At 39.5% G+C, this 21,599-nt stretch overlaps 2 protein-coding genes across 7 annotated transcripts in view; both read right to left on the bottom strand.

The window, feature by feature from the left end:
* Window positions 1-995: 995 nt before the first annotated feature.
* On the bottom strand, window positions 996-5,466 carry LOC137605334 (motor neuron and pancreas homeobox protein 1-like). Its single transcript, XM_068329915.1, has 3 exons — window positions 4,902-5,466; window positions 3,768-3,928; window positions 996-2,151 (listed from the first exon to the last, which is right to left on the bottom strand). The coding sequence occupies exons 1-3, from the start codon at window positions 5,365-5,367 to the stop codon at window positions 1,819-1,821; spliced, it is 960 nt and encodes a 319-aa protein (XP_068186016.1). The 5' UTR covers window positions 5,368-5,466; the 3' UTR covers window positions 996-1,818.
* Window positions 5,467-16,973: 11,507 nt separating this feature from the next.
* myo1b (myosin IB) overlaps window positions 16,974-21,599 on the bottom strand; it is a 56,427-nt gene continuing 51,801 nt past the window's right edge. For all 6 annotated transcript variants that reach the window (XM_068328595.1, XM_068328597.1, XM_068328596.1 and 3 more), the window contains 6 exons: window positions 21,451-21,585; window positions 21,006-21,112; window positions 20,733-20,865; window positions 19,903-20,055; window positions 19,105-19,235; window positions 16,974-19,015 (listed from right to left, as the gene is read on the bottom strand). In XM_068328595.1, coding sequence (XP_068184696.1) covers window positions 18,883-19,015; window positions 19,105-19,235; window positions 19,903-20,055; window positions 20,733-20,865; window positions 21,006-21,112; window positions 21,451-21,585 — 792 coding nt within the window. In that variant the 3' untranslated portion in view covers window positions 16,974-18,882. The remainder of the gene's footprint in view (window positions 19,016-19,104; window positions 19,236-19,902; window positions 20,056-20,732; window positions 20,866-21,005; window positions 21,113-21,450; window positions 21,586-21,599) is intronic.

Raw genomic sequence — 21,599 nt, 5'->3', positions numbered from 1 at the left:
TGTCGATGAGCCTCAGCACCTGAAGAAGGTTGTCCCTCCCCGTGTGTGTGGTAAATTTTTAAAGATTTATTTTTAAAACTTGTTGAAAATAAATGTAATTGTTTGAACTTGGAACCACGTCTCATGCCCTCATTGAATAGAACGAACCTGTGTGTCTTAAACTGTTTGGGTTGATAAAACTATCTCCATGGGTGAAATTCCCAAGGTGGCATTGTTGGCTATTACTAATTAAAGGACAGTTTAAAATTAAGCAAACTCGATTCGAAATCCACCCTGGAGCTGCCACATATGCTAATCTATGTATAATATTTCCACTGGATTTTACACAATGATTACAATTTAATTAAATTAAAAATTACAATTAAAATTTTTACCCTAACCTACTTGCATAAGTCAAATATCAAAGCTAGTCCTACTCTAATCCTACTCTCTAGTGCTCGGACCTACTTTCATAGATCAAAGCACTGGCTTTGATCTATGGTCTTACTCGCACTGGCCTTCTCCCTCGTCTTTCTATCTTATCTGGTTCCTGAGTGCACAAAAGTTGAAATTTGACCTTGATCTAGTTTTCTCAAGGTCATCTCATTTACATCTCGTTTGCCGCCCGAGTAATGTGCTTTTTGTTTTATCATTCTATCTGAAACTGTTGCGAAGCTATTTGGTGGACTAACGAATGAGCGAGCAAACGGACAAACACACACAAGAACGCTGACAATTACATCACCGCTTTGAAGCGGAATGTAAGCATGTTTTGTGAGAAGATGAGATCATTAAAATAATCAAAATATGCTAACCCATGCCAGATTTTCATAAAATAATTGAACTTTATTGCACTCATTGTTAGTCTCCGCCTCAGTCTGAAATTACTCCACTCAACACACATTAATTAAACTTTATTTTTTAAACTATTGCTTCCACAAAGTTATTTTAGTTTTTTTTGTAAAGTAAAATATATTAAATATGTTAAATTATATTGACAACATATCATGCTCGTCACAAGAACAGTTAACAAAATACATTGAGATGACATTATACACGAAACTTCAAAAACCATACAGCAATGTACATGCAGCCATTTCTATGTGTGTGTGTGTGTGTGCGCATGTTTTCGTATGTGTCCGTTTGTGGTATTGACTAAATAAAATAGAGCTTCAACAAAATTTGTATAACAAAATTCTGAACATAGTCGAAAAAATAGATCAATACACACATTAACATTTCTCTTACCGCACCTAACACCCCTAATCTTTATCATGGTTAAAATGAATCCATTATTTTCTAAAATTCTCTTGAAAATATATGTGGAATATTTGCCCACCATTTGTAACAGATTACTGAGAACTAGGTAACAGTGGTACTCTTTATATCATGAGCCTCAACATTATTAGTTATTTCTGTGTCACTTTAACTACTCCATTAAAAGTTTTGTCACCTCCATTCATACAATTAAAGTATACATGTACATTCATAAATAAGTAAGTTCTGTGGGTCTAGTCGGGCAAAAGCGTACATTTTCAATTTGTCCTCTAGTGTCTCAGCCAAGCACTCATAAGTCATAAATATTTACTGAATCTGAAGTCGTTAATGAGATGAATTACTGACCACTGAACTGATAACAGCTCAATATTCATATCCAGTTCTAAGTGATGAGGTTGATGTGCCCTTTCAGTAATTTGGGAGTTCCAGAAACAGTTATGGGTTTAACAGTAAAAAATGAATAATCATCTTCATTTTGCTGTGGTTTTTTTTGCACCAGATTACTTTTGTAAAGAGTACTAAACCTAAAAATATAGAGAAAAAGCATGGTAAACTATACAATTATGGGAAAATCCCACTACTTGCTATTGGCCCTCCCCCCTCAAGCTCCTCCTCTGAGTAAGCGCTGTAGTGCCCTGTCCCATGCCTTATAAAGCCCACAGAATCTAAAGGACCTTCTCTTAGCACTTCAATATCCTCTTTTTCATCTTCATCTTCCCCCTCTAACTCGTCTTCATCCTCTAGGCTTGAGCTGTGTGAATCACACCGCGGTTTGGAGCTAAAATCTATACTGGTTCCTTTCGTGTCAGTCTGTGGAGAGGATGGAGTGGTTTGCGTCTTGGCTTTGCGACTTCTCTTCCATTTCATACGTCTGTTCTGGAACCAAATCTTAACCTGATGGAGGAAACAGGAATCATAAAGTACATATTTAGTTGTGTGGTCGTAGGACATGTTGTACTTGTTTTAGGTATTTTGTTGTAGAAAATGTTATAAAAAAGTAGGTCATTTCAGCTATTTCAAAGTCATACTAAGCTCATTAATTTTCACATATCTTACTTTTAGACTCTTGCAAATTTTTCTAATAGAATTTTTCTACTTCTCCTTTTGGCTTTTCCCTTCAGGGGTCGCCACAGTGAATCAATTCCCTCCATCTAACTGTCTTTTGCATCCTCCTCTCTCATACCAACTACCTTAATGTCCTCTTTCACTACATCCATAAACCTCCTCTTTGGTCTTCCTCTAGGCCTTCTACCTCGCAGTTCAAAACTCAGCATCCTTCTACTAATATATTCACTATCTCTCCTCTGGACATGTCCAAACCATCTCAGTCTGGCCTCTCTGACTTTATCTCCAAAACCTCTAACATGTACTGTCCCTCTGATGTACTCATTCCTGATCCTATCCTTCCTGGTCACTCCCAAAGAGAACCTCAGCATCTTCATCTCTGCTACCTCCAGCTCTGCCTCCTGTCTTTTTCTCAGTGACACTGTCTCTAGACCAAACAACATCGCTGGTCTCACCACAGTTTTGTACGACTTTCCTTTCATTTTAGCTGAAACTCTTCTATCACACATCACACCTGACACTTTTTTCCACCCGTTCCATCCTGCCTGTACATGCATTTTCACCTCTTTTCCACACTATCCATTGGTCTGGACTGTTGACCCAAAGTACTTACATCCTTTCCCTTCTTGATCTCTTCTCCCTGTAACCTCACTCTTCCACTTCAATTTAAAATCTTCCACTTGGGTCCCTCTCATTCACACACATGTACTCTGTCTTATCGCGGCTAACCTTCATTCCTCTCCTTTCCAGGACAAGCCTCCACCTCTCTAGCTTCTCCTTCACCTGTTCCCTGCTCTCTCTACAGATCACAATGTCATCTGCAATAACAACTGAATTGTTAAATCACTTATCTTAAAATCATACTGAATCAATTTAAAGAGACCAAGTCCCATTAATTACTTTTCACCTGAAATAATCAAAATTAGTGAGGATGATGCTTTGAAATAAATCTTATCACCTTTGTTTACACTCTTTACCATAAATCCTGTTATTCTAACATTTTGCCAATAAATAGATCACAAAAACCCTCCTCAAACAAATTTCCAATATTTTAATGGAGACACAACAGGCCTTCATTTAGGTGCAGACAAATTATGTCTTAGCTGAAAAGAAAAGCTAAATGATGTTTTAGAAATAAAGCTAATACAACATATATTAAAATCCCGGATGCTGGAATTGAGCATTTCGATCTCATCCATAACCCATGTGTCAGTAGATTCAAATTTACAATAATGCTCAGTTAGCAGTTAGGTTTTGTTTGAAAGGTAACAATATTCCCCATCAGTCAGTTAAAAACACGCATAAAACATATTTCAAGGATTGACATTAGAGAAATGTGTGACTGTGGTGTCTAAAATGCAACAAAACACAACTTGAGGAGTATGGAGACAATGCACCTTGGGATAAAACGACGCAAAGCAGCACACAACCTCTGACTCACTCACCTGAGTCTCAGTCAGCATGAGCGCTGTGGCCACCTCAAAGCGTTTCGGCCTCGACAGGTACTTGTTGAGCTTAAACTGGTTTTCTAGTTCCAGCAGCTGCTGGCTGGTGAAAGCCGTCCTGGGTCTGCGACATTTCCCCAAAAAACCAACCTGGGCTGGGACTGAGTTATAATGAACGGAGAAAAAAAAAATGTTGTTGCAGAGCAAAACAAGTAGTAACATAAGATCATTGTCATCTGTTTGCACATTATTTCAATTAAGAAAGAAAGAATCCGACTTATTCCTTTTGGATAAATCCTCATAGATCCTGACACCTTCCAGTATGGTTTTTATTTAATTGCTTGGACCAATCCTGGGCATTGCCTGTCTTCCTGCGTGTATATCTTTCTCTCTCTGTGTTAACATTTATGGCCATGATGTGAGGTGGTGGTGAGAGAATATTGCTTTAGAGGGGTAATAAACCATCACAGAGGAGCATTATCTTAATGAAAACACTGTAAATGTTATCATTTGATTAAGTAGTAGGTCTATTTCAGGTGTTACCTCTGCTGGTAATGTCGCACATTATTTATTTTACAAGATAAATTATCCTTAAGTCACAACATTTCAATGTTGTGGTCCTTTCACAACCAATACCTGCACAAGTACTAACTTAAAAACACACTGAAGTCAGTCAGTCAGTGATCTTTGGCAAACACACTGGGAAAAAAAGAGTTCCACATTATGATTTTTTCAAATTAATCTGAGCTAGGATTAATCCATTGTCATGTATTATTCCTAAATATGTTTGTCTGAAAATTAGCCAAAGCTATTATTTCACAAAAAATAGAAGTGATAAACAATAAAAAGTTTCTTCAACAGAAAATGCAGATCATGTAATAAGAAACATTTTAATTTGTTGCTTACAAATATGTTGGAATCTTTTTTTCTTTTTTTTTTTAACTCCAGGGTTACAATCACCATTTGTAAAACAGAGGGTGCGCACTTAAAAATGATGATGATTGTTGTTATTTTCATTATTATCATCATCATTAAGCTTGACAAACAAGTTCAAACATACGCGTCACTTGAGTTGAAAGACGCAGACGCATGAAGCCAAAGTTTCTTCTGCAGGAGACAAGGAGACGCACTCACCTCCATACTCCCCCATTTTGGGTATCATCATCCCGGCTTTGATCCAGTGTTCCAGGGCGAGCGTTGCAGCCGTAGTTGACCCCTTCAATTGCTCCTGGTAAGGCTGCACCAGCTGCGTGAATCCAGGGTACATGAAGGCGTGTTGTTGGCCTCCGAGGGCCGCCAGATGATACAGGGAGCCCGGGTGCAATCCCAGTATACCCCCTTGGTGAAAACCAGTGATTCCTGATTGGGACACATTAAAAAATGGGGATTTTGACAGGAGTCCCGGCTGGGCTGGAGGGGAGTTTAGTGGAATTGGATGAGGAGAAGGTGTCTCTGAGTCGCAGTTTGATGCCGGGCTGCCATCGCGGCTCTTACTGTAGTACAACCCGGACGCACCATCGCTATCCGCCCGCTGCTCCACGTCGTGCGCAAGTAGCGCATCGATGAGAAAGTTTTTAGATTTTTCCATTGGGGTGGTCATTCTGCCCCACTAAGTCGGATATCAACGAGTGTTGGTCGAGAGTCCTTTTGAATTAAACTATTTCAGAAAGCCAAGCCTTTTCCTTAAAGATGTGTCTTCTTTGACCTACTCCACATGAGTCCCGTGAGTCGAGATCATCCACTCACTCCAGCAGCGCTATAAAGTTTGCTCCGTTGTGATTGGACAGAGCCGTCAAGCTCCGTGGCAGGGTGTACTCTTCATTATACATCCACTCAATTGTATATCAGCAGATGAGCCTAGTTGGGATTCTAGACCAATCTTGGAAAATTATAAGCTTTTCTGTTTATATCAATGTAACAATGGACAGAAAGGAGCTAGAAAAAGCATTTACATTTTATATCTGTCTTATATTTAAATCACACATTATGCATGTCACAGGTGTAACTGACTTTAGGTTTTCTCACACACAGTTGCACATTATAAAACCCATTCAAAAGCAAGTGATGCATGTGACACACACACATATACACATTTAAAAAGCATATTCCTTTTATTACTTTAATAGCGCTTAGGAGAAATTAATCATTCACAGCTAACTCTTAATTAAGTTTTATTGGCTGCTGATGTTCAGAAACCCGTCCCTTCTTATCAGTGGTTGCTGCTATGATTGGCTCTCATCATCAGACCCGAGCAGATAAAGAGGCAGTAAAGTGTCAGAGAGCAAACTAATTTTCTCTTCCTGCTGTAGACATCCAACATGGTGTGAATATTTGAGACAAAATCTTGTCATAAATGGTATATGTATATTATATTACATAAATAATCAGCTGTATACATAAAATAGCGCATAACTACATGAAACATCATAAAAGTCTTGCAACAATTTATTTGTACAAGTAAAGACTGATTCTAAATTCATGTTTGCAGTGAAATGTCTTCCTGTTGTTGGGGGATTTGTCACATTAAGGTTTCAGATGGACTCGTTCATTTTCATTTTAAATTTACATGCAGACTCTGCGAAAGTTACACCTGCACCTGGTTTATGCAGGACTGATAAAAAGTCTGGTAAAACGGGCTGCTTTCACTTCAAAGACAAACAAGCCAGTCACAGACTGCAACATCTCGCGACACCCCTGAATTCAAAATTTTACCCTGACCTACTTGCATAGGTCAAAGATCAAAGCTAGTGCTCTGACCAGCACTAGCTTTGATCTATGGTCTTACTCACACTGGCCTTCTCCCTCGTCTTTCTATCTTACCCAGTTCCTGGGTGTACAAAAGTTGAAATTTGATCTTGACCTAGTTTTCTCAAAGTCAAGGTCATCATCTTATTTTCATCCCCTTTGCCGCCCGAGTAATGTGTTTTTTGTTTCATCTTTCTATCTGCAACGGTTGCAAAGATATTTGGTGGACAAACAAACGGACGAAAGAACAGACAAACACTGACAATTACAATACATCAGCGCTTTGAAGGGGGATGTAGCAACACCTGTTGAACTACGACATTAAACTAAACAGCTTATGAAAGCACATGCAAGTGTGTGTGCGCATGCAGACGTGTGCAACACAGTTTTGTTTTATCACCTTTCTATTTCTTTTTAGGGTTTTCATCAAAGAAAGTGATTCAGTTTCAAATCAGAGGCTATCTCTGGTGAAACAAATGCCTTGTTTGTCAGTAATTGGATTTTTTCCCCTTGATAGTTGGACAGGTTGGAGCAATGCATGAAACACCAGGATAGGAGGGAGGTTGTAAAAGCGCCAGCTGTAAAATCATTAACACTCTGTGATGTCTTCTGCGTTAGATAGGAGAGAGTGGGACATGATTTATCTCACCTTTAATAAAGTTTGTACAACACACTGTTTAATGACAGTGATGCCTAAGCACAAATATCATTGTTTGAGATAAGGCTCTGTCGATGTAGCAGACACAGCTTTTGAAATTTCACACCCCTGAGGGCTGTAATGTTGGCATATAATCTAACTGATTGATGGTCATTAAATTGCCATTTTAATAACCCTTAACAAAGAAGTCTTTGTGTTAAGGTAACCCATGACACAGCATTTATCTGTTCACAAACAGATAACAATCTAAACTTGATACTTTGTATATATATATATATATATGTGATCTATGAATAGAACAATCAGGTTTATGAGGTTGACACTGTTAATTCTGATGTAAAGTGAATGCTGTTCATCAGCGGCATTCCTTCATCTAAAACAGCACTAATTAAATAAGGTCAGAACAGATTGGTGAATGGAACACATATTCCTTCAGAACAGGTTTGGTACAACATATTTTCATTCAATTTGCTGAACAGACATACAAGATGAGATGCGGTTTCACTAATTTCCTAAAATTTCTTGTGGGTTAGTACCACCTTTCACATAGACAGGGAAGACATACACATACACAAACACATAGACAAGGCCAACAATGCAGATCACAGAGTCAAAACAGACAAGAACACATCTGGGAAACTCAGACCAACCACTCGGGCTAAAGCTCCTCTCTTCCCGCAGCAGTAAAAGACCTATTCATGGTTCCTCTATTCACACACAAATGTAAAAGAGGTTAACCCAGTGGGCGAAAGTGGCAGACCTCTTTAGGTAAAAGGAATAAAAGGTTACATCACTTATGAATGCTGCAAAGGAATATGGCAGGAGAAGAGGCAGAGGCTAACCCCAAAGCAATTTTATGATAAAAACATTTCTATTAATTATATGTACAGCAATGGCAATGTGCCAAAAAATAAAGTTGCCATTTATTTAAATTTTACAACATTGGTGACCAGAGTAGTTGAGAACATATCATTGTTTGATTATATGTTATAGATTAAAATGTAAAAAACACAACAATTTAGCCACGGTGGACACAGAAATTAGCCTCCTTAGCACATGTGAATGACATTGCTTAGGAGGGTCAGTGTGTTCATAAGTAAAGCATGATTATGTACCCCAGGAGACACTGAGGCTATAAGAGCATCCCCCCAAATCCCCATCAGATAGAACACAATAGAGCTTGTTGTTCTCCTGCTGTCTGTGTCCTATTGTGGTTTAAAGTCTAATATCTGCTTTTGGTTTCTATTGTTGCATCTATTGCCATGTCCCTGTTCAGCTCTGATTGGCCTAATGGGCCTTAGGGGAATAGAACACTTCCTGGTTGAGCTGGGGTGGGTGTTCGGGGTTGCAAGGTTCAACATCGTTCCAAACGAGTTGATTAATGATGGCTGTCACAACTGAGACCGGGCCATAATGAGGAGGACAAGGGGGAGGATCAGAAGGGGGCAAGAGGAGGGGAAAAGAGGGGAGGTAGGAGGAGGAGAGCTGAGATTGTATGATTATTACTTAGCACAGTAAACAGTGAGATGAGCTGAGCCTTCAGGGGTGGAAGGAGAAGAGGCACATAACTAATTAAGGCTGAACCGAGGTCGGTGAATGAGGGGAGGGAACAGACACACGTAGGGCTGGTCAACACACAAAGACGGTGCCGGCGGAGTGGTTGCAGTTAAACATCTGTTGCTCTGTAAGACAGCCAGACTGCTGCAGAGCAACCTGGTTCAAAAACATGCTATTACACGAGTTGTTGTAAACTTATTCAAACCCCTTTGCAAATGCAGTTTCTTCTATAACTGGATATTTCCCTCAATCATCAAGCGCCCACATTTTGAGCAAACTGATGCCTTAGTCCTTGGCAATATGTCAAGGGTATAAAAAGTTGTCATTTAAGGAATATCACCTTCCTGTGAGAGAATAAAGAAATAGTCATAAAGTTTATTAAATTTCATTTGGGTAGTTTTAGCGTTATTACAATAATCATAGACCTATGGAGTGAAATTCTCACACCAATGTGTCACTTATGATGTGTCTGACAGCACTGTCTGGCTTCCTTTTTTGAAAGTCATGAGTGTGACCCACCAATCAATGCCAAACCCCACACTTATTGAGATTTCCACACATTGTAAATCATGCTCCTTTGCGCTCTTTCTCTGATTGATTAATATTGACATGATGTGCTACTATTGGTGGTATATTCCAGGTATGAAGGCAGGTAAAAATGTGCTGTTAACATTTTTTCTCCATTGGTATTGTTTAGTTGAATGTACCCTGTTCTGATTTGTTTCCATTCTATACATCTTTTATAGTACTAATACTCCTGCTAATTTAATCCAGTCCCCATCTTCTCTCCACACCCCTCACTCTGTCAGAATAAGGATAGTTCAATTAGCTTCGTTGTCCAAAGACACTCCCACCAATCCATGTTTGCGGATTTAATCAGACCAGTTGCGTGCATGTGTTTGCATGTATGCGCACGTTTGTGTGTAAAGGTTAGGGCGAGGTGATGAAATGAAACACATAATTCTTCTATCACCACTGCGCCTGACACTACCAAATCATTTCGCTCCATTTGAAAATTTCAAATGAAAAATAGCTGTGTTGTTGTATGTGTGCAAGATTAAACAATAAACAGCTGGAGGAGGAGGAGGAGGAGGAGGAGGAGGAGGAAGGTGAGTGTAGGTTAGGCGATCCAGATTACATTGTCGTATATGCTTCAGCATTAGTTTCCATGTGCTTAAAGGACCTGCTTGGTAATTTATAGCTTTAAAGCAATTTGGATAAAAGATGAAATAAGCAATATTGGTGACACATGTCCTATACCATGATACCTTTGTAATTTGTGGGTTTGATTTGAAAAATATTTATTACACTAAGTGATTTCTTGTTAAATCATGTTGTTCATACTGCTTCTGTTAATCTAAGCATGGATATGAAGTAAATCTTAGAATCTATATACAATAGCTTTTGAGCTCAATCAACAATAGGGATAATTCTGCCTTGAAATGTTGTGAGGAAAAGGGTTAAATTACCGGGCGAGAAAGAGTAAAACCCCATTTTTATGTTATTCATTAAAGGCAGATTTGAAATGAATATTCCATGCATACTCTTTGTTCATATTGTAGGTATGAGCCAGTGGGTGAAATAGAAGTTGTTTAGAACAGTGTAGCTATATTTTAAGTGAGGCATGAGAAATGATAGAAAATATTATGAGGGAAAGTAAAAATTTCCCCCTAAAGTCTCATTGCTTTTGCAGCTTTATACTTCGTAGGTACATTATCACAGCCTACTGCGATCGTTTGTTGTTGTTGACACAGTCTCCTTCTTCAGTGTCGATGTAAGGACTTATGTGGGCATTGATGACTTTATCTATGTAGTCAGAGGATGAGCAAAATACAGTAACAGGTTTTCAGCCTTGGTTTAAAGCTTGTGATGCAAAAGAATACTTTATTTCCGCTTTCGTATCTGATGATACAAACATTAAGAAACAAAGTCAGCTTACTGTCCCCACAGATAATATTTGGACATTTGCCAGTACTGCATTAGAACTATAAGTGTACAACACTGTAAACACTCACAAAAATAGACTTTTGAACTTCACTGGAATATTTTTATTTGTACAGAATGTGTTTGCTGGTCTGGGTGTTTGTATACAACAGCAGGTGCTGTCAGAGAAGTCATCAGGCGGTTAACAAGGGGATTAGCTTTGTTATAATTGGTTGTTTTCACAGAGGCGGGAATGACATGGTCAGAGGAGGGGATTGTCTATTTGATGTATGTTGTTCCACACTGAAGATGAGATTTCATTTCCCTAATTGATGCCCCCCTCCCTCATAATGTCCCTTACTTTACCTACCCCCGTTCATGTTTGTTTCTACCTTCTGCTCCACTGTTTCTACCATCCCATTGCTCCCATCCCAGATGTTACTTGTCTGATGGCAAGTTTGAACAATTTAATCAGTTGCAGTAATGTGATGATGACTCATTATTGCTATTGCTTCAGTCTGGACTAATTAAAAGTCTGTTCTACGCATCACTCTGCCACAAAAAAACAAAACATCCCAGGAGGGAAGTAATGGTTTACAGATTTTCAAGCTACTGTATGCCTTGGTCCAGTTTGGATTGAGATCTTTGTTTCAGACTAGTCTTTTTAAAGATCTCTTTATTAATATGAAAAGAAAATTAGCAGACAATTGGAAAAGGGAGCAGCCTAATAGAGTTCAGACGGGGAAAAGGGTCCACCTTTTATTTAGGCTAATTCCTGCTACTACGGGATGAAAAGATAGCAAGAAGAATGACCGCAGAGCAATGCAAAGAAAGGGGGGAGGGGAAGAAGAACAACTGACCGTGATGATAATTTTTTTTCTTAGAGCACAGGTCTGGGATGTTGGGCTGGTTCATGTGATCACAGTGATGTTTGCTCAGCGGTCAGAGTTACTTCCATCCTGTTTTTTATCTATATATGAGCACCTCATGATGTGTGTGGAACTATTTACTTGTCCTTATCAATTCCACAGCTGCTTGTTTTCACATGCACATGCAGTCCTTCACACAGGTCTAGACACATGACATTAAAGCCAGTGATAATTTATAGTTTTACTTGTTCAAGCAAAAATGGCTCAGTTTGATTATAAAAATTTACAGTAATTTTACCAAGTCAAAGATACATTAATTTAGTAAAATTAATAGATATATAGTCTGTGCTAATATCAACATTTTATCCCCTGCAAACACACCGATCATGGAATAAAGATGTACCTTCAGTTTGTAAAATGTTTTAGTCTCCTTCCAAAAATGTTCAACCAATTTGATTGTGAGTGTCAATTGAGGGCATTCTAAGTTAAACTTTTGAGTCTCTTGCGATATCATGGGAATTTAAAACATGTTTTTTGGCAATTCTATAAAATTATATTGAAGTTTTGTCTTTTGCTGCCTGAATTATTATGTTTTTTTATTTGGGGTGACATTGTGTCCTCCTCAGAATTATATAACGAATGCATTTGTTAGTTATTACACACAGTATCAGCAGGAGAAAGGCCTATGTTGGGAATGCAGGCAATGCGACTATTGGTGGTACAAAAAAAAAGTGGGGGTCAAGAAAATACAGGTATTATAGACCTGTCATCAGTGTAAAATGTGACTGCAAAACCTGTGACAGCCTTAGCTTAGTCCTACATGTTCTACATGTGTTCAGTAACAATTTGATATTTGTTTCAATGCAAAACTGAACTAAGCCAAATATTTTTTTAACTGGAATCCCAATGGACCATGATGTTCGCAGATGTTACTGTGATCTGCAGTGAAAGCCAGGAGCAGTTGGAGGAACATTTAGAGGAATGAAGATTAACCAATGTAAAAATAATATTTTGTGCATAAATAAGAGGAGTGGAGAAGGAAATGTCAGGCTACAGGGAGAAGAAATGGTAAAGGTGGAGGACTCTTAATACTTGGGGTAAACAGACCAGAGCAATGGTGAGTGTGGTAAAGAGGAGAAAAAACGGATCCAAGCAGGCTGGATCGGGTGGAGGAAAGTGTCAGGTGCCTTATGTGACAGAAGAGTCTCCGCTAGAATGAAAGACAAAGTTTATAAGAAAGTGGCGAGGCCATGATGGACAAAGACAGTGCCGCTGAAAAGAAGACAGGAGGTAGCAGAAAGAAGATGTTGAGGTTCTCTCTAGGAGTGATCAGGTTGGATAGGATCAGAAACAGGTTCATCAGAGGACCAGCCAAGATGAGAGGCTTTGGAGACAAAGTTAGAGAGAGCAGACTTCGATGGTTTGGACATGTCCAGAGTAGAGGTCATGAGTAGATTGCTAAAAGGGTGTTGAGGATGGAGCTACCAACCAGGGAAGAGGGTAAGACCAAAGAGAAGGTGCATGGATGTAGTGAGGGAAGACATGACAGCAGTCAGTGTGAGAGAGAAAGATGCAGAAGAAGGCTGACATGGATAAAGATAACTCACTGTAACGACCCCCAGCAGACATTTAGCCTACATCATAAAAGTTGTTCTTTGTTTTTTTTTAAAGATGAAAAAGGAGAACATCCATCCGTCTGTAGAGAAGATTAGATCATCAATTGTGATTGTCGTGTTCATAGCTGCCAAAAGGAACAGTATGATAGTAAACCATCAAAGATCAGTTCAGATCATTTAAATAAAAAGTTCATTCCAAATATTGCTTTTTCTATGTTTGCTAATAACTTAATAAGCTAAGTATGCATTCAATACACACACATATCAGGTCACTGAAGTGATCTCTCCTGGCTTCATTCACTTTCAGCCGTCCACAGATGGTACAGCAGAAGCCCATTTCACCCCTTCATCCTTAACTCCCCTCTTCCCTCCATTCATGCCTATTGACGTGATAATGGCTACAAATTGATGAAGCCATTGAGTATGCTGGTGACACAAGGGTGAGTGGGGACACAAACTCTCCACCCCCTAGTAACACTCATTAATCATACCTCTTCCAGCCCCCAGACTGCTTGACTCATTGCCAGGGGCAGTAATGTAAGACTGTGTCTTTGACTCCGTCTGCTGGGGTCCGTCCCTGTCTGATTTTATTTCTAATCTACATCGCATACTTGTTCTCTGTTTCTGTGTCTGCATGTCAGCATCTGTTAGCACCGAGGGGAATCATGAAAAAGAGCTGAACAGACTACTGATTTTTAAAAAAAGCAGAAAATGAATTAACTTTACCATATGTAGAAATGTCCTTGGAAATGTTTTATTTATCCGAACTCAAACATAGTACAAGAAAAACAGAAAAAACAAAACAAGATGACCTTCAAGCCTCAAAATTCACCTTCTTTATTGTGCATTGAATGAACACAAGATTAATTTCCTCCCAATGACATCTACTCTGTTTCTGGTTTCGAGTTGTGGATCGCTTTAAATCACTGCATAGATTTATGCCAAAGTAAATCAGCAGGCCGATGGCCAGTGTGTTGACATCTACATCCTAAACTCCCTGTCTCAATAATGAAATCAGTGTTGACACCGCAACAACTCAATAAAGTCAGTCGGGTTAACTAACTTTGCAGGGCACGTGCGTCGTCTTGGTAACGTCTGACTGAGTGGTTGTTTGAGGACGGAGAAATGCCTCAGATGGTAGCTGTCCTTGCAGGCAGACGATTTGCTAAATAAAGTACAACAGAAAAGTCAAAGTATCGGTATGGCTCATGGCTTAAAATTTCTGATAATACAAAACATTAATTTAATGGCAGGAGTGAAAAAAGGTTGGGAGAAGGAGGAATGTGGGGGGAGGGTTGATGTGTTGTATTTAGATTCATTCGTTCACACTGAACTTTGATCTTATTGACTCTTGATGGCAGTAAATTTAGTGGTTGTAAAAACCAATGGATATCTTCCAAGGGAATAAAAATCACAGCTTCCTGGTTTTAATCATTTGGTTAATTTAGGTCTCGTCCACATTGCAGAGGAGATACAGTCTCAGCTTGACATTTTATCTCAACCAGCAAGAGATGGAGGAGGGTATTTGACTCAGACAGATTTTGTCGAGATTTTTGAGTAGGGGTGAATCTTGATGAGGTGATGGTTGATGGTTACATTTTAAGGAGAAGAAGAAGAAAGAAGGAATGTACTTTAATAATCCCCTTGGAAATTTTTTTTTCTACTCACGGTCTATATATATTTCACACGGGTATGTTTTATACGTGTACAGGCCCTGACACACACACACACAAAGGGCCTGTGGGCATGTACATATAGTAAGGGGTAGAGCGACGGGCAGCTCCTCCGTGGTACAACCCCATTAGCAACTCATAAAGGGAATAGTGCCTTGTTCAAGGGCACTTCGTCAGGTCAGTTCACAGTCCGAAATCTTTGGTCTACATGGGCCTTGAACCGGCCATCCTCCGGTCCCCAGCTTAAGACCTAGTGGACTGAGCTACTGTCACCCTAAGTAGTGTTCGCAGGTCATTTTCATTCATTCATTCATTCATTCATTGTCATTCAATGCTTCATCCACTGTGGAGAGTGGTGAAAATAGATCCACTTCTTTTCTTTGCTGTGGTTAAGCGGGTCAAACACATAAGTCCTGCTCTGGTGATCTGAAATGTAAGAAAAGTATGACTAGTGATCAATGACTAATTTTAATAAATGCATCTGTTGAACTCAAATAAGCTTGAATAAATTTATGGCCTGGCACCTTAATTTGGGGCATCACCACTTGTTGAACGACTTTAAAGCCACAAACATGCTATTTTCAGACCAACTCTGATAACCAGCAACTCTTCACAGGCGATCGTAAATGCAACAAGCTGAATTTCACTGACCTCTAGTGTCCCGTGGAAGTGCCAGCTCTGTCATCAGTTTAACTTGAGGAGCGAAGGTTTATAAAACTCAGTCAATGCTCAACAAAATATGATATACATATGTATGAAATATCCCATTATATATATATAGTTGATTATTGATTTTAACAGGAACAGGCACCCACACATCTGCAGTGTTACCAGTTGAGGTCTAAGAGACTGCATGTCCTTAAACTCAACTGACATCCAGAATAACCGATGGCAATCAGCCCAGTCAGGGCTGCACTGCTGTAGGAAACAACACATTATCGGACACAACACCCCTGTAGGTCACTGTTTATCTCCAGTGTTGCCATCAGGTAAACTCTATCACAGCTCGCCGTCTGTCAAGACACACAGAACTTATTAAAAACAGCTTTTATTCCAAGCTCCCCTCAACAATCACGAACAACTAATTACACCATTTTCCAGGACTAACATGCTGGACAGGATGGAGAATCCCCTGAGGAGAATTCCTAAAGCCATCCAGTTGTTTGCAGACTCTCCTAATCTGTTTTTGCAAAAGTTTTTGCAAAATGACCATATAAAATTTACAAAGAACAATTCTGCGTTACTGTACACCAATTTAATGGAGTTATGATCCTGCCATGTTTTTCAATGCTTGATCACTGAGTTGTTGGGTTGATTTATATCATAAGTACACGACTGTTGATCGTGTCTTTTCATCTTGCAATACCAGCCGATGACCCATAGATGTCGCTAAAGACTTTCCGATTCCAAAAGCAAAGGAGCGTCTTTCTACTTCCAATTACAGTAGACCAGATTGTGACTGACACACACACACACACACACACACACACACACACACACACACACACACACACACACACACACACACACACACACACACACACACACACACACACACACACACACATTCCTGTGACTGGTACCAGATTACATTAGTTTACATTGCATTACCTATTATTTCCACAAGCCATGTTGTGGGACTGATTTGAATCCAATCTGCACCAGTGATTTTCTACAGGCTTTGGAGGAGGTGGGATTGTACGTTTAACAATCTTTTTGCACTCCCATTGAGGGTTGCTTCTCCACTGGGAGGTCGAGGATCCTCCTCCTTTTCCCAGTCTGCAGAGTGGTGGGAACCGGGTACTGGGCAGCCCAAAATGGTATGCTATTTTTACTGAGGGCTGCTCTCCTGGGACCTGCAGCCAGCAACTCGCCCCAGGCCGTGGAATTTAACCCTTGGACAGCTCTCCCCAGAGGTGATGGAAAACATCTGGCCAGCTGTTTGACTGCAAGTTCTGGTTGTCCAACCTCAGCTGCAAAGCCCCGGAAGACTTCTCATAACTGGGCCAATCTCCTGTTGATAATGACATCCTCTCGCAGGAATATGTCATCTAACAAGTGGATCTATACAAAACAAGAGCTTTTTGGAATACTGATGTAGCATTACTGCGATTAACTTACATGTATTATCAACATGTTCCACAAAATCCCAGAAATAAACAACACTTTATTATGGATTTTATTTAATTAAAAAAAAAAAAAAAAGAAAGCTTACACGGAGTTCTACTGAAACATTTCCATCTCCTCTCTCTCAGCTTAGGGTAATATCAGGCACACATGGATGAAGCCAATTGAGCTGTTGTTCAGATACACAACAGAGAGAGGAAGATGTCACCTTAGCAAAACTACACTCAAATTATGCAGTGTCACAGAAGAGAAAACATCCAATGCATTCATCTTAATTACTCCCCATGTCACAAAGGACATTAAAAAAAATAGTTCCTAGTTTAAAGACAACCAACAAAACAAGGTACCCTGGATTTCAGAAGATGGCAAGGCCAACTTTGGCTGTGTTGAATCCCCTTTAAGTCACCAGTCATGAATTACCAACAGGATGTCCACAAGAAGTACGTCCAAATATACATAAAAATATAGCACTCTCCCTTCTCTGAAAATCAAATGCCATGTGTGTAAATATATGTATTACCTAATTTGTATGTGCTGGAACTACAAAGTTGCAAAAGTTGTTAAATGTTGACTTCTTTAGAATTGTCTAGAATTTACAGTAATCTTTTGCATGATATTTGGCATTAGCCCTTAAAAACTTCCGGACAGGGTAAATGAAGCACTAAAATAAGTCCAGCTGCACTGGAGAGAAGCAGCAATTTCACAAACACAGCAAGTAGTATTAGGTTATAACAGAAACCCTTTGTCCATGCCAGGGCTAAAGCCTAAAGAGCCTTTGTACAGCTTGTGGTACAGTGATGGTGTCTATCTTGGGTGGTCACTATCGTTTCATTGGAAAGAAAACAGTCAAGACAAAGAGTTTCATTTATTGCACACAAAAGTTCAATATGAAGGGTTTTCTCTTGAGCTGGTGAACACATTGTGGAAGGCAGTGCTTCATCTGGTGGGCGGGATTCTTCAACGGGAAACTTCATCCTGAATTGGTCAATTTCTATTTAGCAAATCCCTCAAATTAAGATGGGTTTCTTTTGAGTCACGGGTGAGTCACATTTGAGTCAAAGACAATGATTCAGTTTTAAGATTTTTCTTTTCATATTAAATAAAACTCTTGCAAAAGATCACAAATTAGACTGTGCTTTGAGAGGAAATGAAAGGTGATCACATGTTGGTAATTGCCATCATAGGTCGACAAATACGTGTTGATGAAACACCAGTGTCTATATTTAACACTTGACAAGTCATCCTGTTCATTGGCACAAAGGATACAATTAGTAAACTACATTTTTCTTCCCAACCGCCCACTTTTTCGGAGAAAAAAATATAGAAAATACAACACACAATCAAATCCATTTTCAGGTCATCTTCATTTGGTCACAAACATACGAAAACAAGTGCAGTAATTAAGTTTATCAGAGAAACCAAAAAGAACCAGCCCAGCCCAAAAGTTCCCCGATCATTTTAAATCTGAAGCCAGAGCTGCTTAAGAACAGATGACTCGAGGCCATTTGACGCAGGAGCTCACCACAGAATTATTTTAACACTTTCTCTGAAGACCAACTCAACGTAGAACAAGGCAGAACAATCATTATCAATGTCCCAAATGGGATAGAAAAGTCTCTTGTGCTCCTCCACTTTTTTTCTCTTTGAACTCTTACAGACTAGATGTACAAAGAAAAAATAAAATAAAAACACCAGTGAAACAGTACACCAAATTTCTGTGGCATGCAACCCAGATAAGGGCTTTCTTTGCCCCAAAAAGTGGCTCTTTGTTACAGCTATAGGGGTGCCATAGGAGATCTTATAAGAGACCGAAAGAGATAAACACAACAAGCCAAATGACTGCACTCTCTTTTTTTGGGCACAGGGAGGGCACTAGGGTGACTGTTGTTCCGACAAGAAGTTGGTTTGCTGTTAAAATGGCCTGGGGAAAGGGAGAAAGGAGCTGCACTATGCCGACGATGGCACCAACACCTCCAGCAGGCGGTTGTTCTTGCGCTTGCAGGATGCATTGTTGCCATTCTTAGAGACTCCCTGGATGAATTTCACACACACTTTGTCCTGCTTGAACTGCACCAGGAACCTGTAGCACAAATAAAAGTCAATCAACATTGCCCAGGTGGAGGACGCAAGGAACAGAATGACCAGATCTGACTCTACGTTGTCTCTTACTCATCTGAAATGTCGATGTTCAGTTGCTCCCTGTCTGCAGCCATGGCTCCAGTGCGGTGGAGTTTGGTGATGATCTCGATTAGATGCTCACTGCTGAGTAAGAAGTCTCCTTTGATGGCTGAGGCCGACCCCTAAAGCAAAACACTGAATGAACATTTGCATCCTTGAGCCCCCCCCCCCCCCAGGTCATAATTTGAGATTCATAAACTGCACTTAAAACATTCAAGACAAAAATGTTAATTGGAACAATTATTTTTATTATCCCGTAATTTTTTCTTAGTTAGTAGCAGTTCAAATTTAATGTTTAAGCATTTTGTTTGTCATGTTGTGTTTGCATCTGCAGGCATGATATTGTGAAATATTTACTTGCAGCGTTCCTCATTGACAGTCAATAAATCTTTGATATTCATTAAAAAAAGAAAAGAAAAACAAACCTCTAAGAAATAGTTTTTAATGAGTACCTCCTCTGGTCAGGGATCTCCCACCAGCATTAAAACCAAAAGCACAATTTCATTTAAGCAGTGAGGGTAAATTCTCTCCAGTTACTAGATGCTGAGCATAAGACTGCATGCTCCTGGAATATTATTTAACTGTTCAGTTAAGCATCCATTGAGTTTTAGAAGCACTTTTTGCACAACTGAGAATTTAATATTTTCAGTACCTCACCTCAGGTTAAATGAGACAATCAATAAGAATTACATCAGCAATAAAGGTGCATTCAACAAACCACACAAGAATAGCATTAAAACTACACATCATAAAGGTTTCTTCTCACAACAACAAATCTGTCTCCCTTACCTCTTTGAGTTTGAGGGCAAAGAAGCCATCGCTCTGTGTGCTCACTGACACGCTGTCCAGGTCCGGCAGAGGAACGCTGGTTTTCACCTGGCCCGTCTTCTGGTCTGCCAGGACGACACTCTTCTTGGTCAGCAGGAAGATTCGAGCTGTGCCCTGGAAACAAGTAGAAACAGGTTCATCCTGACGCATGTTGTTAGAATTCTGTCTAGAGTTTTTACCTCCGCCGCGGAGGTGGTGTTCCCAACGATTTCTTTTTCATTATTAGTAGGTTTGTTTGCAGAATTTGGGAAAACTGCTAGGCGGATTTTGGATCTCAGTCAAAAAGATAGGAGGAAGCAAGGGGAGAACAAATTCAAGATTTGTTTTCTAATTGTTTTGACAGTGAGAGCAAGAGAGATCTTCCATATTTCATTCTACTAACGACCAAAAAAAGTCACTCATTCAAAATCCCTTCAAACTTTGACGGTATGTTCATGACAGAATAGACAAGTACGACTAAATGCAGTTCCAAATGAGGTTTTCAAGTGCTCTTCTTTCATCTAAATTTTGAATATCAGATACATGTAAAAAAAAAAAAAAAAACAGGAATAAACTGATCAAACATGTCTGAAATAATGTTTGTTGAGAAGTAAAAAAACATCAGACATCAACACAGCTGGGTGAAAAAACTCCCACAATAATAGATTTGGGCTCCAGCAGGCTAGTCTAGAGAGGCTCACAGCAGGTCAAAAAGCAGTTCAACATAGTAACCAGAGCTCATGGCTTGGATGTCAGCTCTTTCATCAAGCTGATAGAATTGAAAACATTAAAGTGTGAACAATCTATCTTACCTTGCCGTTGGCCCTGTTAATCTTGTTGACCACATCGGCCAGCAGGACCTTCTCATCCATAGCGCTGCTGAGTTTTTGATATTTAGGGTTTTTGCTAATTTCCAGGTAGTCTCCTTTGAAAGGCTGGTTCACGCTGAGACAATACAGAGTCGGAGAAGAAGGCATAGGAAATACAAGTCACATCAGCACTCTTAACATTTGAAATTAAACTGAGCGATTCGCTAATCAGATCACTGAAAACAGAGGTTTGCAAAATTTTCTTTTATATGTTACCTGCTTGGGTAAAGAGCCTTTTTGTCCTTGAAGATCTCACTCGCCTCCAGCTTCTCCTCATAAACAGTCTTCCTCTCCTCTGTAAACTGGTTCCTGTATTTCTTGCACTGACCATATAAACACATTAACAAGCATTGAATATCTTATACTGTACTTTACATTTTTTCCCAACTGTTTTCTATGCTGTGGATTTTGGGCTGCTGCGCTAATATAAATCTCTGTAATGTTTTATCAATAGTTTATAAGGTTGTTGCTTCAGCTGTTTCTGCTTCTGACTACTCAGTTAATGGACTGTTACAGACTTTCGTTTGAGTAAAACAATTTTGTTAAATTTGGTAAAAGCTTTGACTTAGATGCCCAGGAATTATATAAAAAAAATCATCATGTATTTAACAACAGTGAAGGGAACAGACATAGGGAGAGCCTTTATTTATTAGTGACCAACCCTCCAGTGATGGAAGATTCTCCGCAGCTCTTTATGGACTCCATCCAGGAAGAGGTAAGGCCTGTTGGGCCACTTATTGTCTACGGGAGACATGGAGGGCATGTTGCTCTTCAGACTCAGGAAATATTTTTGCATCTAGAAAAACAAGC

This window comes from Antennarius striatus, chromosome 12 (genome assembly GCF_040054535.1).
Source record: "Antennarius striatus isolate MH-2024 chromosome 12, ASM4005453v1, whole genome shotgun sequence".
Lineage (NCBI taxonomy): Eukaryota > Metazoa > Chordata > Actinopteri > Lophiiformes > Antennariidae > Antennarius > Antennarius striatus.
Note: the sequence above shows the minus strand (reverse complement) of the source record. Positions and strands in the feature narration are given on the sequence as shown.

Coding starts and splice junctions, on each gene's coding strand:
- LOC137605334 (XM_068329915.1), bottom strand. CDS start 5,367: ATGACCACCCCAATGGAAAAATCTAAAAACTTTCTCATCGATGCGCTA. Junction 3,929..4,901: donor CAAAATGGGGGAGTATGGAG/GTGAGTGCGTCT, acceptor ATTATAACTCAG/TCCCAGCCCAGGTTGGTTTT. Junction 2,152..3,767: donor TCATGCTGACTGAGACTCAG/GTGAGTGAGTCA, acceptor TTCCTCCATCAG/GTTAAGATTTGGTTCCAGAA.